We start from the raw sequence: 18,308 nt of genomic DNA, 5'->3' as shown, positions 1-18,308 counted from the left end.
TGGACCACCAGTGGTCCACGGACCACCTGTTGGCAACTGCTGCTCTAAATGCACTAATATAGTATTTGTTATATATTTGTAAATAAGTGTTATGTCCAATAACAGCCTCTAACAGGCCCTTGGTAACCTTATTTTGACATTTATTTTCTAGGCCAGCTTTCAGTGCCAGAAGAGAAGGCAGCAGAATTACTTTTGGATATTGAATCTGTAATTACCTTTTATTGTAAATCACGTAACATTAAATATAGCATGTCCCTTAGCTGGATACATCTACTCAAACCACTGGTGCGTCTTCAACTGCCACGCAGCGATTTATACAACTGCTTTTATGCTATCATGAATAAGTACATACCCAGGTAAAATGTGATTTAACTACTTATTTTAAAAATGAATAAAGTTTTAGTTTGCTTGAGTTAAAGTTGTTATATATATTTTAGTGGTAAAGTAAAAGGATTAAATAATTTTGAAGGTTGGTTGAATCATAATTGTTATTTGACTTAGTGATTATAAAAAAAATTTTAAGGATTCTTTAAGAATTTATGCTTCTAGAGTGTATATATATATATATCTTCATACTTATTTAGTGGTATCCCTATTTTAATTTCTTCATCTGTAACATAAAAATAACATTATAGTGTCTAAGTGAAAAGTAAAATTTTTGGAATGCTACTGTAAGTGAGGTGGTGGGGTTACAGCTTGGATCATAGTCCTAGAAATAGAGGCATTGCGGTAATCAGAAGTGTGCCGAGTGTGAGGAAGGTGAAGTAGAGAGCACTATGGGAATGTATAATGAGGGTAGCCTAACCTGCCCTGGGGATTAGGATTGGCTTCCCTGGGCAGGTAATACTTAAGCTGAAACTAGACAGATATGTAGGGATGAGTGATGGAGGCTGCACTCATGCGCCAGAGAGAATTCTTTCTTTTTTTAAAAATATATTTTATTGATTTTTTTACAGAGAGGAAGGGAGAGGGATAGAGAGCTAGAAACATTGATGAGAGAGAAACATCGACCAGCTGCCTCCTGCACACCCCCTCCTGGGGATGTGCACGCAACCTAGGTACATGCCCTTGACCGGAATCGAACCTGGGACCTTTTAGTTCACAGGCCGACACTCTATCCACTGAGCCAAACCGGTTAGGGCCAAAGAGAATTCTTGGAGTAGCCAGTGCTATGGATCAGGTGGTGAGAATTTTAGAGACAAAAGAAACTTTCATCATAACCTACAGCAGTGGTTTGGCTGCACACTGATGAACTTTGGATACAAATTGGAATCATTGGGAGCACTCTTAAAAATCCCCATGCCTGATTGCATAGCCAACTAATTAAATAACATCTCTGAGGCCAGCACACAGGCGTTAGTTTTTGTTAAGAACTTCTCAGTTGATTACAGTGTGCAGCCAAGGTACAGAACCGCTATTTTAGAGCTTCCTAGTTAATTGACTACCATTTTTTACTACTGTCTGTGTGATAACACGCTATACTAGGTTTGGGTGCTTTGTGTATGTTCTCATTTAAACAATGACCTAAGGTAGATAGATAGGTATCTCTGATTTGCAACTACAGAAACTGAAGCAAAGAAAGAGAGATTAAGTGATTTTTCCAGGATCACACTTCTGGTGTGTGATTGAATCAGGAGTTGAACCTAAGTTTAAATGAACACCCATGCTTTACTAAAATGGTTCTCCATACTGATTGCTTATTAGAATCAACTGAAGTTAGTCTCTCTCTCTCTCTTTGCTAACAGCTTTATTAAGATATCATTCACATATTATAAAATTCATCCTTTTAGTATGTACAGTTCATTGGTTTTTAGTACAGAGTGTTATGTAACCATAACCACAATCATTTGTAGAACATTTTTTTCACCCCTAAAGGAAACCTTGGAACCCATTAGTAGCCAGCTCTCCATTTCCCCGCAACACTGTCAGCCCTAAACAACCACTAATCTACTTTCTGTCACTATAGATTTGCCTATTCTGGACATCTTACATAAATAAATCATAATATGTGGTCTTTTGTGATTGTAATGTTTTAAAGATTTGCCCATATTGTAGCATATATTATTTTGTTGTTGCTGAGGACTCTTTCATTGTATGCATATAACACATTTATTCATTCAGCAGTTGATGGACATTTGGATTTCACTTTTTGGCTATTATGAATAGGGCTGCTATGAACAATTTGTACAAGTTTTTGTGTGGACATGTAATTTAATTTTTCTTGGATATTGTACCTATTAGTGGAATTGCTGGATCATATGATAATTATAATTCTATGTTTAACCTTTTGAGGAATTGCCAGACTTTTCCACAGTAATTGCATTATTTTGCATTCCCATTAGCAGTGAATGAGCATCCCAGTTTCTCCACATTCGCATCAACACTTGTTTTTTTATTATAGCCATACTAATGAGTATGAAGTGGCATCTCAGTATGGTTTTGATTTGCATTTCTCTTACAAGTAAAGATGTTGAACATCTTTTCATGTGCTTAGTGGCGATTTATATATCTTCTTTGGATACTGTCTCTTCAGCCCAAGAACTTTTAAACATACTGGTACTTGAAGTTTCAAGTATAAATAAACTAGTTAGAACCTAGGCATGGATATATTTTAAAAATTTGGGTGATTCTAATATACACCAGAGTGGAGAATTTCTGTACTACCTTGAAGCCATCGTGCTTCATGTAAGGAAAACAGACTTAGAGATGCCAAGACACAGGGCTACGGTCAAGGTAGAGCCAAGACTGGAATTCATATTTGGGAAACATTCTGTTATACTAGATCTCTCAACTACCTACTAGTATACTTTAGTACCTCTCACCATAACAGAGCTAGTATAGCAAGGGGCACGATGTTCAGCCTAGGGAATGGTGGTGGTGGTGGCTAGTACTAGAGGGAGGGGTTTTATGATGAACTGTGTGACACGCTGTCTTGTCAGGTGTCTTCAGTTACTGTTTTCAAGAGTTCTAAATGTATCACAGCACTTCAGCCAAAGTCAGTGTTAATGTCCTTGGATAGAACATAGCTCCACAAAACGGTGCTAGAAGAACTCCATTATGATGCATCTTTTTATTATAGATTCAGATAAAACATGGGTAGAATTCTATCAAGCACAGTGCCTTGCAGTACAGAGTACCTTTGCAGTACACAGATATTAAATGAGTAGGCTGACTCCCTGAGATGTCCCACTTTAACTGAAGATGAGACCACAAACTAGGCACTTGTTCCTACAGTCTATGCCCCTACTCAGTTTATAAGCCTTGCACTTATAATGCAGGAAAGTATTTAGACTAAGGAGGAGGTAATCTTACCAATATAAATCCAATTCTGTCTCTGGCACCTGAATTACCAAACCAGGGCCTTTTCTACAAAATTCCCTGTCAAACTGCAATATCAAAAAATGGCAGCTAGAGGGTCTTACCAAATTTTGGTATAAACCTCAGATCTTGGATTTGTAGAAATTCTTTTTCCTTCTTGTTTGAATAGCATTTTAAAACATACTTAATGTACAGAATAGTATTAAATGTAAACTGTAAATAAAAATTAAAAATAAGTTAAAACAACAAAAGAAGCTACTTGGGTGAGCTACTTGGCTACAAGTAAGCCTTAGTTTTCTCAACTGTACAACAGTGGAAATAATAGTGTTTATTTTACAGGGTTGCTTTTAAAGATAAACATATTTAATGCTTTTATGTTAAAACTGTGACATTCATTTCATTAATTTTTTTGCATGCATCCTTTTACCTTGGTATCTTTACAGTTTGCTTTATTATTTTGTTGTTGTTAATCCTCACCTATGGATATTTTTTCCATTGATTTTTAGAGAGAGTGAAAGAGAAGGAGGAAGGGGGCAAGAAACAGAAAGAGAGAGGGGGAAACATTGGTGTGAGAGAGACACATTTCTTTGGTTGCCTCCCACACGTACCCCGACTGGGGCCAGGGTCAAACCCCACATCAGGTAGATGCCCTGGACCTGGAATCAAACCCGAGACCATTCAGTGCACATTTCGATGCTCTGATCATTGAGCAACACAGGCCAGGGTGTACAGTTTGCTTTTTTAGAGACTACTGCTACCAAAATACCACTTTTTAAAATATCAAGTTATATTTATGGAAGGGTAGTATGGCATAATAGCTTAATGCTCAGTTTCTGTGTACAAGTCTTAGCTCCATCACTTCTTAGATATATGACCTTGGGTGAGCTACTTGACTACAACCAAGCCTTAGTTTTTTCAGTTGTGCAACAGGGGAAATAATAGTGTCTATTTTATAAGGTTGGTCTTGCAGATAAACCGAGATAACTTTTTAAAAGTGTCTATTACAGTGTCTGGCACATGGTATCTTCTTGGACACAAGGGAACAGGCAAGAAGTAGGATGGTTATAAGTAAGGTGCGTGTTTGTTACCTTCTAGAATTCACTCCAGGCACCTAGTAACCGGGCTACTTCAGCAGCTTGTAAGGCTCTTTCTTCTAAATGTGTCTATTCTGAAATGTTCATCTGGCCATTTCAGACTTGTACCTTTGCCTGAAGGACATTCCTAATTGTGTACATTAACCTGAAGCCTTCTTAGGAGTTTCCTCTTAATTTGGTAGGAAAAAAAGGGGGCTGGACTTCTTCAGAACTCTCCAATTTCAAAATTTACCAAAATACCCTAAGTAGTCCTGCTGTTTTCAGTGGTCCTGTAGTCCTTTTGTTAGAGCGCTGCCCAGGTTCACCTAAAGAATCTCCCTAGAGTTGGTTGTAGACCTGTTGCTTCTACAACTTTCTGTCAAGTCAGGTCCATTAGGTGTTAGCAAGAGAGCTCTCCTGGTTTATTACACTGGTATTCAGGTGTTCTGAGGGTAGGAAGGAGGTGGATATTACAAGAGCATTGGTTACTGATGTGATCATTTCTGACCTATTAATGCAAGAAACTTTTCTTCTTTTGTCTTCTAGGGATTGTTCCCTGAAGGGGAGACCCTTTCATCTTTTCCGATTACTCATCCAATACCATGAGCCTGAGCTTTGTTCATTCCTTGATACAAAGAAAATTACTCCAGACTCCTATGCACTCAACTGGGTAATAAAGTGAAAGTAGGAACACTTAATGAAAAATAGATTTTTATGAAACTATAATTAGATATTTTTTCCTCCAAGGAAGAAACAGAAAAGTACTAAATTATCGACCATTAAACCAAAGGAGTAAAATTATTGGCACTTCATAAGTAGCTTGTTTTGCTTCTCACTTATGTTAGTCAGTTTAGGTTAATATGAACTTCAGCCTTTTGTTTTACAAAATATGTGACATATTTATATACACATCTATATATATATATATATAAAAGCCTTAGTGACGGTTACAACTGAATGACCGGTTGCTGTGACGCGCGCTGACCACCAGGGGGGCAGACACGCAATGTAAGAGCTGCCCCCTGGTGGTCAGTGTGCTCCCACAGCCAACCTCCGCTGGCTGGCCAACCTCCCGCAATCTCTCCCCCCAAGCCAGCAGGCCTCGATCGCCCAATCGGGTCCAGGCCCCGGGCTGGGATGGGGAACCAGAAGTGGGTGGCGGCAGACTCGGCCCCTTTATCAGGGGGGCCAAGGGCCAGCTCTCTCCTTGGGGCCATCGGCCAACCTCCTGCACCCTGTACCTACCCCCAGCTGGCAGGCCCCGATCAGCCCACCACCCGCCCAGCACAGTGGCGGCGCTGCAGCGAGGGAAGGAGGTAGGGGGGAAACAGGGAACCGCATGGTGGCGGCGTCAGCATCCGGCATCTTTTCCTTCCACACCCATCCTGACGACCGTCGCCTTCTCTCCTGACCCACTGGGGCCTTCGGGCCCCGGTTGGCCCGGCCCTGATCACTGGCCAGGCCTAGGGACCCCATTCGTGCATGAATTTCATGCACTGGGCCTCTAGTATATAAATATATGTATGTAATATATGATAAACATTAGTTCACTTTGAAACTTTAATAAAATTGATGATTTATAGTAGAAGTGATATTCAGTCATGAAAATAGTTAAGATTATCAAATGACTAATATAAAAGAATATAATGTACATCTCAGTGCTCTGACATTCTGTATTTGTATGTTGAGTGGGAAGTTTGTTATTCTAGGTCAGTGTCCTCAAATCTTTTGATCTTGGGACCACTTATATACAACATTTATTGAGGTTCCATTGTTTATATGGGTTATGTTCATTAGAAGTTAAAACTAAGAAGTTTTAAGTATTTATTTAGAGTAATGATAAATCCATTACATGTTAACATAAATAACCTACTTTTAAAATAAAAAGTAACTATATTTTTCAGAAGAAAATTAGTGAGAATAGTGGCATTGGCATCTATACTAATAAAAGGGTAATATGCTAATTAGACCGGATATCTTCTGGACAAAGCCACGGTGGTGGGGCTGAGGCAGAGGCGGTTAGGGGCGATCAGGCCGGCAGGGGAACAGGGGCATCAGGCCAGCAGGCAGAGTGGTTAGGGGCAATCAGGCACGCAGGCAGGCAGGCGAGCAGTTAAGTTAGGAGCCAGCGGTCCCAGATTGCAAGAGGGATGTCCGACTGCGAGAGGGATTGGGCCTAAACCTGCAGTCGGACATCCCCTGAGGGGTCCCGGATTAGAGAGGGTGCAGGCCGGGCTGAGGAACACCCCCCACCCCCCACCCAGTGCATGAATTTCGTGCACCTGGCCTCTAGTTCTATATTTTTGCACATTTCATTAATTTTTAGTAGATTCTCATATTTGGTTCTGGATTCAGTCTCTGATGATACCACACTTCATGTAGCCTTTGGAACATTCTGTTGTTTATTTATGAGAGCATGAGTATGAAAAAGGCAAATAAAGTCTAAGTATTATTTCACATCATTGACTCCCCTGTAAATACTCTTCGGGACTTCTGGGCACCTCAGGTCATACTTTGAGAACTGCTCTTCTGGGTTTTATTTAAGATATTTTTAAAACAATGATTGGGTGCTGGAAGAATATATATTCAAAAATTAAACATTCCTTGATCGTGTCTTATCTAATTTCAGGAAATTCCATTGCAATCACTTATTAACTGTGATTTAAGACAGCCTCTGAGCTTCAATTTTTTCATCTGTAAAATGGGAATAATAGTATCTATCTCAGAGGGTAAAGGGATGAGTTAACAATCAGAAAATGCTAAATAGAGATTCTAACTGGTTTAAACTCTGGCCTAGTAAATCTGAAACTGCAGCAGCCTATTCTTTAGTTCCCTCTTGGCTATAGTCTTGTCACTCTGAGTTAAAATAATAAAATGCCTATAAAACTGTTGCTTCTCTGAGATTCATGTTTGCTATTAACTCCTTATTTGTGTTGAAATGAGGAATTTTTATTTTTATTTTTTTAGCATTCTAATACTTAATGGTGGTTTCTCTGGTCACACCATGCTTAGAACATGCCATTTCTGTTACCAGAACTCGAAATTAGTACTCAGTGCTGGTAGTAGATTTTAACTAAGTATTAAAAACTGGTTTCTCTTCTTTCAGTACCCCAAATAGTTCATTCTTGCTACGAGTATGTCTGTAGAATGGAGTCTTTTTTCTTTTTTTCTTTTTTGTTAATCCTCACCCAAGGATATTTTTCCATTGATTTTTAGGGAGAGTGGAAGAGAGAGGGAAAGACAAAGAGAAACCTTGATGTGAGAGAAACACATTGATTGGTTGCCTCCAGCACGAGCCCTGACCAGGGCCTGGGCCGGGAGGAGCCTGCAACCGAGCTACATGCCCTTGTCTGGAATCGAACCCTGGACCCTTCGGTCTGCAAGCCAATGCTCTATCCACTGAGCCAAACCAGCTAGGGCGGAGCTTTTCTTTTTTAACCTGAGATGAAACAAAACTAATTCTTAAACCCTGAGAATCCACAGTTATAAGCAGTGCAATGTTTGCTTTAGTTAAGTGAGTTAAGTGAGTTAGTTAATGATGACCGTATTGCTATTCTGTTTGTATTTGCATCTTCTGATCTATTTTTAAGAGTAATTTTTTTTTAAACAACAAAAAACATCAGTAGTATTATGTATTTTAAAAGTTTTGTGGTCAAGTGTAATGGCAGTTACATGGGCTGTGGCTTCTCAGGTCTTTAGTTTGAATACCACCACTAATTAGTTCTGTGAACTTGGGAGTGTTATTTAATACAAGTCTGTTTCCTCACCTATAAAATGGGGAGGAAAATGTCTTCTTTGAAGGCCTGTTGTGAGAATATTTGAAATACAGAGATATTTTAAATAAAAATATTTAATACTGTGACAGTAGCTTAGTGTCTGGAACAACATATATGTGTTCTGGCACTAAATGTATGTATTCTCATTAGCTGCCTTTAGCCATAAGAAATGTTTTAAACTTAAATTTCTACATGGAATTGTTTCTGTATCTAATGAAAATGAAAAGTATCATTGAATTTGTGCAATTTAAAGCACAGTTGGACTCTAGAGAAACGAATACATTAACAATTTTTTTATTTGGAAGAGAAAACCATAGGGTTTTGAAACCTATTGAGGGGTATAAATGTTGTCTCATATATTTCAAATGATATACAAGTAAGCATTGGGAGCAATTCATATTTATATTGTCATTAAATATTTTTAGGTGCTTTTCAATTACTGTGTTTGATTCTCACAATTACCTTGTAAATTAGATTCTGTAATAATTATGCTAGTTATCCTTAGAGAGCTCAGTGGTAATTATTAGTTATTAGGGTATGGTAAATATGTGGTAGTTACTTTAGAAAGTCTAGGTTAATTATCTCATCACAACAATGTAAGAAGGTGGGTAGTAGTATTACTTTTTATTTTTTAACAGAAGTAGAAATGGAAGCTTTGAAGTTTGTTTTATGCCCTAAGTCAGACAGCTAGTATGTGGCTCCTCTGTGCTTTGAATCCACATGTTCTGCCTTTGGATTCTGAATACTAAAATTAAAGTACACATTAAATTTCAGCTGCTGATAACTTGATTTAGAGTTACTTACGCATTTGCTTTAATACTTTTAAAAGAACAAGTTATTTCTAATGGCTTATGTTCATTTCATTTTCTGATTATAGCTTGGAAGCCTTTTTGCGTGTTACTGTTCCATTGAAGTCACTGAGGCGTTATGGGATGGATATCTACAACAAGCAGATCCATTTTTTATTTATTTTTTAATGTTAATAATCCTTGTTAATGCAAAGTAAGTATCAAGTTGGTTAGATTTTTCTCTTCTCTGTTCTCAGGGTGGTCTGTTAATATTTAACTCATTTGATTCTTTTTTTACAGAGAAGTTATTTTAGCACAAGAGTCTGACAGCAAAGAAGAAGTTATCCGTAAGTAGAATTTAATGTAGATAATTTCATGTCACTTAGTTTTATTTATTTATTTTTAATTTAAATTCTTTATTGTTTAAAGTATTACATGAGTCTCCTTTTTCCCCTATTGACCGCTCCCCGGCTGCTCCCAGCCCCCAGCATATGCCCTTGCCCCCCTACTGTCTGTGTCCATTGGTTATGCTCATATGCATGCATACAAGTCCTTTGGTTGATCTCTCACCCCCACATTCCCTACCTTCCCTCATAGGTTGGACAGTCTGTTGGATGCTTCTGTGTCTCTGGTTCTATTTTTGTTCATCAGTTTATGTTGTTCATTATATTCCACAAATGAGCGAGATCATGTGATATTTATATTTCTCTGACTGGCTTATTTCGCTTAGCATCACTTAGTTTTATTAAACTCAGTTTCCTCATCTATAAATTTAGGGGATTAGTCTAGAAGAGCTCTAAGTTTCTATTCAACTCTTACTTAGTCTTCAGGTTCAAATGTTAGACTACTTTCCCCAGTTTTGCTATCCTCATTCATTCATTCATGTTTTTTCATTCCTTTCCATATACTATTTCTTTGGTTTCCTTGTTCAAATAAAATGCCTTGCCCTCCCCTTCTCTCCCCTTCTCCTTCCTTCTCTTTTTCTACCTCCTTTCCTCCCTTCCTGTCTCCCTCCCTGCCTTCCTCTCTTCCTCTCCCTCTCTCTCTTTTCCCTTCTCTCCTGCCCCCTTACTTTCCAGCCCCTTCCTTCTTCCTCAGTTTACCTTTCAATACTCTGCTTTCATGATATCTTCATTGTGAAACCTTGGTTCTCCTTTTCGGTCCTTCCCACTCTAACCCAAGACAGATTTGTTATTTTCTCTCTACATTGCCTAGCACTTTGTGCTATCTATATTACAGTGTTTATCTTGTTAACATTTTAATGATTTATTTTAACATTCTCACACAAGACAAAGTTCCTTAAGTCAGGAACTATTTCTTAGTCACTTTTATTTCCAGAGACCCTGGCACTTACTAGGTGTTTGTTAAATAAGTAAATAAATTACAATATTCTAATCAAGGCTAATGAATTTGATTTGGTTGCCTGTCACCATCATTCACTAATAGAATTGCATTAACAGTTTCAGCTCCTTTGGGGAAATCCACTTCTCCCCAAACAGTTTTAAAGGCATCACTGTTAAGATTCCATTTGTATAACTTTTGTTATGTTGAGCACATTCTAGCTTTGATACATAAATAATGTTTGTTACATTCTTCACAAAAATTTTTTTAAATGTTGTTATCTCTATACTTCTATTTCAGAGTTCTTGGAAAACACTCCATCCAGTTTGAATCTAGAAGATATAGAAGACCTTTTCTCTCTGGCTCAGTATTATTGCAGTAAAACACCAGCTTCATTTAGAAAGGTATAAAACAGGAAATGACAAACTATTCATTGTTTCACATTTTGCACATTGTTTTATTGTTCTCATTATCCATTTTATTTAAAATACTCAAGGCTGGTTTTCTTTTCTGTCTTTTTATGTGTTGCAGTTTTGTGTGATTTTCTACTATAAATACTCTCCCTCGTGGAGAAACAGACAGATTAAAAAAGATAGTATACAGATACGTTAACAAATTATCTCACCCCTACTCTGATTATTAGTTATTTCTGATCATTAGAATATTGACTACATTTCTTAAATTAGTGCTCTCTTTTAAAAATTGTATTACAAAAATCTGATGGGGCACGTATAATTATGCCTTCTTTATTTGGAGTTCAGCTTTGCACTTTACTGATGCAGAGCTGTCTTGTAAGCAATAAAGGATCACTTAGCCCTATAGAGACCTAGAATCTTTCTCAGACCAGACAAGTGCTTACAAGAAAAAGGACACCAGATTAGAAGTGTAAGTGGTGTGAGCTCCTAGAAAGTAAAACTCCAGGAAGCAAAAGCTAATAGTGGAGGAGGTAGAGAAGTACTTTAACAACTAGTATGGCACACAGTTTTGTCTGTGACCTCAGGTATCAATGAGAGCATTAATTGTCTTTTTTTTTTTTTTTTAACGCATTGTACCATAATGATTGCTAGTTGATAGTTATCATGTCACGGAAACATCAAGATGAGGCTAAGTTATGTTCAGTATAGCAAGTTTTAGAAGGCAGTTAAGAGAAACCTTTTAAGGATATTTTCCTTGAAACTAATTTAAGAAGAGATTTGTTTTGTTTCTAGGGACTGATTTCAGCTATTTTAATAATTGCCTTGTGTAAATCTCCTCAGTTCCCAACAATGTTGAGTAAGTCAGATTTATGGGATAGTGATTTAGGATGCTGGGTGAAAAGTCTTATACTTTTCAGTCTCTTAAGAGGAATAGTTTTTATTCAGACATAGTAAATGATCTGCACCAGCATTGGCTAATTAGATCAGACAGTACTGTATAATCAGTGTCTTACATAATTTATGCAATTCACTTATGCCATATTTTTGTTTTTATTATATCAAATATGAAAAGTTGGGGGTAACCAATTTTAAAATTTAGTATTTAGCTATAGGTAATAGTATGGAAAATAACTTTGAAGAATGTGTTATTTCATTTCTTTCATTTTTGTGAACTCTGACAGAACTTTGTATCTTTTTGTAGTTTTTAGCTTACAAGATTTGAGATGACATATTAAGTTTTAAAAGTCACACAACTCAAGGATGTTATATAATTACTAGAGGCCCAGTGCATGCATTTGTGCACTGTGGGGTCCCTCAGCATGGCCTGCAGGGATCAGGCTGCAGCAGGCAGCCAGGGAGGAGCCCGGGCTGGGCTTTTTGCTGCTCCCACTCATCCCAGTCCTGCTGTACCTGCCCTACCGCTCGGTAGGCTCACCAGCTATGAGCCCGAAGTCTGGCGCCTGTTGGTCAGCTGCGCGGTGCTCCCACTGTGGGAGCACACTGACCACCAAGTGGCAGCTCCTGCGTTGAGCATCTGCCCCCTGGTGGTCAGTGCACGTCATAGCTACCAGTCAACCAGTCGACCGATCACTTAGGCTTTTATATATAGAGAGAGATTTTACCTCTTACCATACCATATTAAAAGTATTTCAGAAAGAAATTTTGATTTTGTTTTTTCTTTATAGTATTCTTAAATTTTCTCTCCAAACAGGATAATCACCATCTATTTGGTAGTACTTTGTTGGGAATTAAGGATGATGAGGCAGATCTGAGTCAGGCTCTTTGTCTGGCAATCTCGGTCTCAGAGATCCTTCAAGCAAATCAGCTGCAGGGGGTAAGTAAAGAAAGCCCACAGTTTTGTCAGAGAACTGTCCCTTTTATTTTTTATTTTTATTATTATTTTGTTATTGTTGTTAATCCTCACCCCAGGATATTTTTCCATTGATTTTTCGGGAAAGTGTAAGAGAGAAGAAAAGACAGAGAGAAACATCGATATAAGAGAAACACATCGATTGGTTGCCTCCTGCACGAGCCCTGATCAAGCCTGGGCCAGGGAGGAGCCTGCAGTCAAGGTCAGAATTGAACCAGGGACCCTTTGGTCTGCAGGTCGATGCCCTATCCACTGAGCCAAACCGGCTAGGGCAAGATTGTTCCCTTTAAATACAAGGAACCAGTATTTCCTCCCTGTTTGATGATTTCCACAAAATTAATCTACTAAAAAAAGGAGCTATTTTGCTTTCTTTGATGATTAATGTGCTAAATCTTCTGTCCAGATGGTCGTTTTTAAACTGCCAGTATTGGTGTTATTTTAGTTGTCAACAACTAATTATTTTTTACACCAATTTTTGTAAACTGTTAAACCTTTTTCGTTTTAGCAGAGCAACTAAATGGTGTATAAAGTACTTAACAGAGTGAATTCAGCATTTAACAGTTAAATTCTGGATTGTTACACAATTGATTAAATGACAAGGTTAAATGCCATAAAGCATGTAACAAAGGAGACTTGAAGAACTGTTACTAGTATTGCAACATTTACCCATGCAAGTGTGTATTTGGAATGTGGGATGTATTTCCAAAGAGGAAAGAGGAATAGACATGGGAAAATGCCTTTGACAGTAGATCTTTTTAAAACAAGTAATTCACGTATTTTTCTTATTAGAACTATTATTTTTTTAATGTATTTTATTGATTTTTTACAGAGAGGAAGAAAGAGGGATAGAGAGTTAGAAATATCGATGAGAGAGAAACATTGATCAGCTGCCTCCTGCACACCCTCCACTAGGGATGTGCCTGCAACCAAGGCACTTGCCCTTGACTGCCCCGGGACCCTTCAGTCCGTAGGCCGACGCTCTATCCACTGAGCTAAACCAGTCAGGGCTAGAACTAGTATTTAAAAACAAATGAAAATATGTAATATAGTTTAATGAGACCCATATGAACCTCCTCAGTTCAAACTGCAATTGTAAAACCTCCCCTCACCCACCAAAAAAGTTTAGTTCTATGTGAATTGAAGTGTTGATAAGTTTGTGGATTTATTTGCAGAAACAGGAATTCTACCTATATGGTTTTTAAAAAATTGTTTAAATGATACACATTTAAAAAATTAAGTTCCAATATATTATAATTAGTTTTATAATTCAAACTGACATTTTCCTGGTATATATTTGAATACTTTCTGGTCAAGAACAGTATATACAAAATGTTTTATTGTTTTAAATTAATATAATGTTTTAGGAACTTGAGGTAATTTTCTTGTATCTGTATTGATTGGGTCCTTCTGATCTATGTGAGATCAATTTTTTTATAAATCTATTCCCCCTCCTTTGGTTAATTATTAGTATTGTCTAAAATACAACTCTAATGGCAAATTTCAGTACATCAAAAAATTGTTTCTTTCTTAGGAAGGAGTCCGGTTCTTTGTGGTGGATTGCCGTCCTGCAGAACAGTATAATGCTGGGCATTTATCAACTGCTTTCCACTTAGATTCAGATCTGGTTAGTATAAATGCTTATTAATTTTTTTTAATTAACAGAAGAAATCTTTTTATTTTCTTTAGCTTATAAATATACTAGTAAATGTACCCAATTTAGGGATGTTTTTCTTTCTGCTTAAGGAGGGAGTCTCTGTCTTTATGATAAAAGTTGCTCTCCGGTTGCTTTTCACTCGGGACGACACCATTTTGGCATCCTAAAGAAGCGGTTCTCAACCTGTGGGTCGTGACCCCTTTGGCGGTCGAACGACCCTTTCACAGGGGTCGCCTAAGACCATCCTGTATATCAGATGTTTACATTATGATTCATAGCAGTAGCAACATTACAGTTATGAAGTATCAACGAAAATAATTTTATGGTTGGGTCACAACATGAGAAACTGTATTTAAAGGGCCAGAAGGTTGAGAACCACTGTCCTAAAGGATAGATGAAAACATTGTTTACTATGGCTTACTATTGCTTACCATTGTTATGTCAGTAAATTCTAAACTTCTGACTACAAGCTACCTGATGTGCCTTGCACCTAGTAAGTACTCTGTAAATATTAGCTCTTTTATAATTGGGTAATTATTGTAAACGTTTTTATGATAAGCCTTTTTTCCCATCATGAATACTTACGTATATAATAAACTAATACTTAATAGGTGTTAAGTTGTTAAAATTTCTATCGTCTGATCACTTTAATTGAAGAAGTAGATGAGGTAAATAGTTAAATATTGTCAGAGATGCTTAGAGTAGTGTAGACTTGGGACTGATGTCATTTAAGCTGTTATGAGGTTATTAGAGCCTTGGGGATAGGGAAGATGGAAAGAGCAGTAAACACTTTTGCTGATGGTGCAATCTACCCTCTTCCCAGCGTGTCTGAAAAAATTGATGCTACGGCTGAAAGGGCATGTAGCAGGGCCTAGGTGGTGTTGAGAGGAAACTCCTGGAAAATGAAGGTAAAACAACCCAGAGAGTTTTGGGCGCTGTAGGTAAAGAAGGCAATCCTAGCTTGTTTGCATCCTGAAAGTGAACTTCGTGCCTTTCTCTTCCTTGATTAGTGCAGGAAGACTTAGATGGTTTTAAAATTTACTCAAGTGATTCACAAATACTTGAATTAAACAAAAAATTCAGAGAATCTCCAGAGTTAACTGTTAACAGCATACTTAATCTTCTAGACCTGTCATACATATTTATATATTTTTTGTTCGCTTTTTCCACTTGGCAGTTCATTTGTTTTTTGATTTAAAAGCTTCTTAGAGATCTTTCCAGTTAAGTATATTCTTTTTAATGGCGGTATTTGGTCCATGGTACAGATATACCATAATTATTGTTCGATTAATGTACATTTTGATTAATTTACATTTTGATTATTGTTTGATTAATAATACATTAATCAAATGTAATTAACATTACATTTCTTATAATAATCAGTGCAGTTAACATCCTGTACATATATTGTGAACTCATGCAAATATTTCTGTAAAATAGATTCCTCAAAGAAGAGTTGTTGGGTTGAGAGGTGTGGATGTGTAAAATTTTAAAAGAGGCGACTGCCATATTGCCCTTTAAAAAGGCTGAACCTTTATACTTTACAACCGTATATGAGAATGATTGTTTTCTACATTCAGCGTTAGTGGACATTACCAATTATTTTTTACTTGCTAAGAATAATGGATGAAAAACAGTGGTAATAGCTAGTAATATTAAGCATCCTTTTGCAAGTTTGCTGTTTAATTATTTAGCAAATTGCTTCTATGGTTTATCCATTTTTTATTGGATTTTCACTGTGCTTTTTTTAATGTGCCCTAGTATAATAGTTTCAAAAAAAAATGTAGTTATTAGCATACTTGTTCCTTGAGAGTGAGAAATTAATTTTTTCATTCCTTTCTCTCTAGTACCTAGAGTAGTGCTGATAAATAAAGGGTTTCTGCTATTTCTGACTGTCCTCTAAGAAATACATGGCTTGCTGTGTTAGTGAAAATAAAAAATATAGCTTGTTTTTAATGTAATATTTTTAGTCATGGACCATTCCACTCAGTGTTAAACTTCTCTTGTCATGACACCTAAGGAACACTGTAATTTATTAAGAAACAAACAGTAGCCCTAACTGGTTTCGCTCAGTGGATAGTGTTGGCCTGTGGACTCAAGGGTCCCACGTTTGGTTCTGGTCAAGGGCATGTACCTTGGTTGCGGGCACATCCCCAGTAGGGAGTGTGCAGGAGGCAGCTGATCGATGTTTCTAGCTCTCTATCCCTCTCCCTTTCTCTCTGTAAAAAAATCAATAAAATATATTAAAAAGAAACAAACAGTAACCACACATTTTTTTCTAGTAGGCTGTTTATTTTATATAATGGTATATCTGTACCATGGACCACTGTACAGGTAGCTTAATGTTTCAGTAAATTTTCAACTTTTGTTTTTATATATTATAGGTACATTTACACATATTTCTCTTTTCTTATCCCAGGAATTTTATTTATAAGTCTTTTTTTTGTTTTCATGGTGACTAAATATTTTTTTTCCTAGAAAACTACTTCAGGTTTTGCACATGTTTGTGAAATACAGCGTGGGCATGTTTTTAATTTTTTGTAATTGTCTAGATGCTCCAGAATCCATCTGAGTTTGCACAGTCTGTAAAGTCCTTGCTGGAAGCACAGAAGCAGTCCATTGAGTCTGGCTCCATCGCTGGTGGGGAACACCTCTGTTTCATGGGCAGTGGCAGAGAGGAAGAAGACATGTATATGAACATGGTCCTGGCACACTTCTTACAGGTATGCTGGCAGATTATTTCAACTTTGCTTTGTTATTGCTATCACCTTTAAAAAATTCTCGCCCTAACCGGTTTGGCTCAGTGGATAGAGCGTCGGCCTGCGGACTGAAGGGTCCCAGATTTGATTCTGGCCAAGGGCATGTACCTTGGTTGCGGGCATATCCCCAGTAGGGGGTGTGCAGGAGGCAGCTGATTGATGTTTCTCTCTCATCAATGTTTCTAACTCTCTATCCCTCTCCCTCCCTCTCTGTAAAAAATCAATAAAATATATTTTTTTAAAAAGAAAGAAATTCTCATAGGCATTTTTGTGCTGTTATCTACATTGTTAAATTTATCTGTATGTTTTTCTTTTTAAAAAAATATATTTATATTGATTTCAGAAAGAAAGGGAGAGGGAGAGAGAGATAGAAGCATCAATGATGAGAGAGAATCATTGATTGGCTGCCTCCTGCATGCCCCCTACTAGGGATTGAGCCTGAAACTCAGGCATATGCCCTGACTGGGAATCAAACCATGACCTCCTGGTTCATAGGTCGACACTCAACCATTGAGCCACTCCAGCTGGGCTGTATTTTTTTTTTTTACAGTTTGTATATTTTGTGTCTTGCCAAGAAAGGTCTTTCCCCCAGAGTTTTCTTGCATGCTTATCAGGTTTCTGTTTTTGTTTAAGTTGTGAACTGTCTGGAATGGTTTTCTATGCAAAAAGTATGTAGGAAGCAAAAAAATAAAATTTTTTTCCCTGGTAGCTAACCAGTTATGCTATCAATTTTAAATACCACAATTTTAATATACTGAATTCTTCTATATGTTAGCATCTGTTTCTGGATTATCCCATTGCATTGATCTTTACCTTTATTCATGTCCTAAGACTATAGTAGCTGTGTAATTCATTTTAATATATTCACTATTTTTAGCTACCTCTTTTTGTGTGTTTGAATATAAATTATCTTCAGTGTTACTAATCTGTATTTGTGACTTTATGCAATCTGTTCCCCTCCCTTCTCTACATAGCCGTACTCAGTTAAAGTCCTCTTTTTGTGTAACCCTGAACTATGGAATCAGGAAGACAGTGGTGTGGTGTTGCACAAGCCACTCAACTTGGGTCCTTTCTATTCATGTTATATTTTACTGGAAATCAGGTTTGAGAAAATTATTGTAGAAGACAGAATCCTTGAAAGACAAAATGAGAGAAGTACTGAGATATTTGGGGGAGAGACTATAAGATAACTTTGTACTTTATTAAAGAAAAGATTTTAGAAATTTATACAGAATAACAAATAGGGACTCAAACTCATTTTATTTATAAATTTAATTGGCCTATTCAAAAAATGCTCTGGTATAAACTGCTTA

At 37.2% G+C, this 18,308-nt stretch overlaps 1 protein-coding gene across 3 annotated transcripts in view; it reads left to right on the top strand.

Annotated features, from left to right (window-relative positions):
* Nucleotides 1–18,308, top strand: part of TBC1D23 (TBC1 domain family member 23) — a 78,983-nt gene that overhangs the window by 33,801 nt on the left and 26,874 nt on the right. For all 3 annotated transcript variants that reach the window (XM_070406088.1, XM_070406087.1, XM_070406089.1), the window contains 8 exons: nt 152–356; nt 4,938–5,061; nt 9,045–9,169; nt 9,256–9,302; nt 10,597–10,700; nt 12,424–12,546; nt 14,114–14,206; nt 16,789–16,959. In XM_070406088.1, coding sequence (XP_070262189.1) covers nt 152–356; nt 4,938–5,061; nt 9,045–9,169; nt 9,256–9,302; nt 10,597–10,700; nt 12,424–12,546; nt 14,114–14,206; nt 16,789–16,959 — 992 coding nt within the window. The remainder of the gene's footprint in view (nt 1–151; nt 357–4,937; nt 5,062–9,044; nt 9,170–9,255; nt 9,303–10,596; nt 10,701–12,423; nt 12,547–14,113; nt 14,207–16,788; nt 16,960–18,308) is intronic.

The sequence above is a fragment of the Myotis yumanensis genome, unplaced genomic scaffold, assembly GCF_028538775.1.
Source record: "Myotis yumanensis isolate MYYU_CA2020_CCGP unplaced genomic scaffold, mMyoYum1.0.hap1 SCAF_2, whole genome shotgun sequence".
NCBI classification, from domain to species: domain Eukaryota; kingdom Metazoa; phylum Chordata; class Mammalia; order Chiroptera; family Vespertilionidae; genus Myotis; species Myotis yumanensis.
This window is presented reverse-complemented; position numbering and strand designations above follow the sequence as displayed.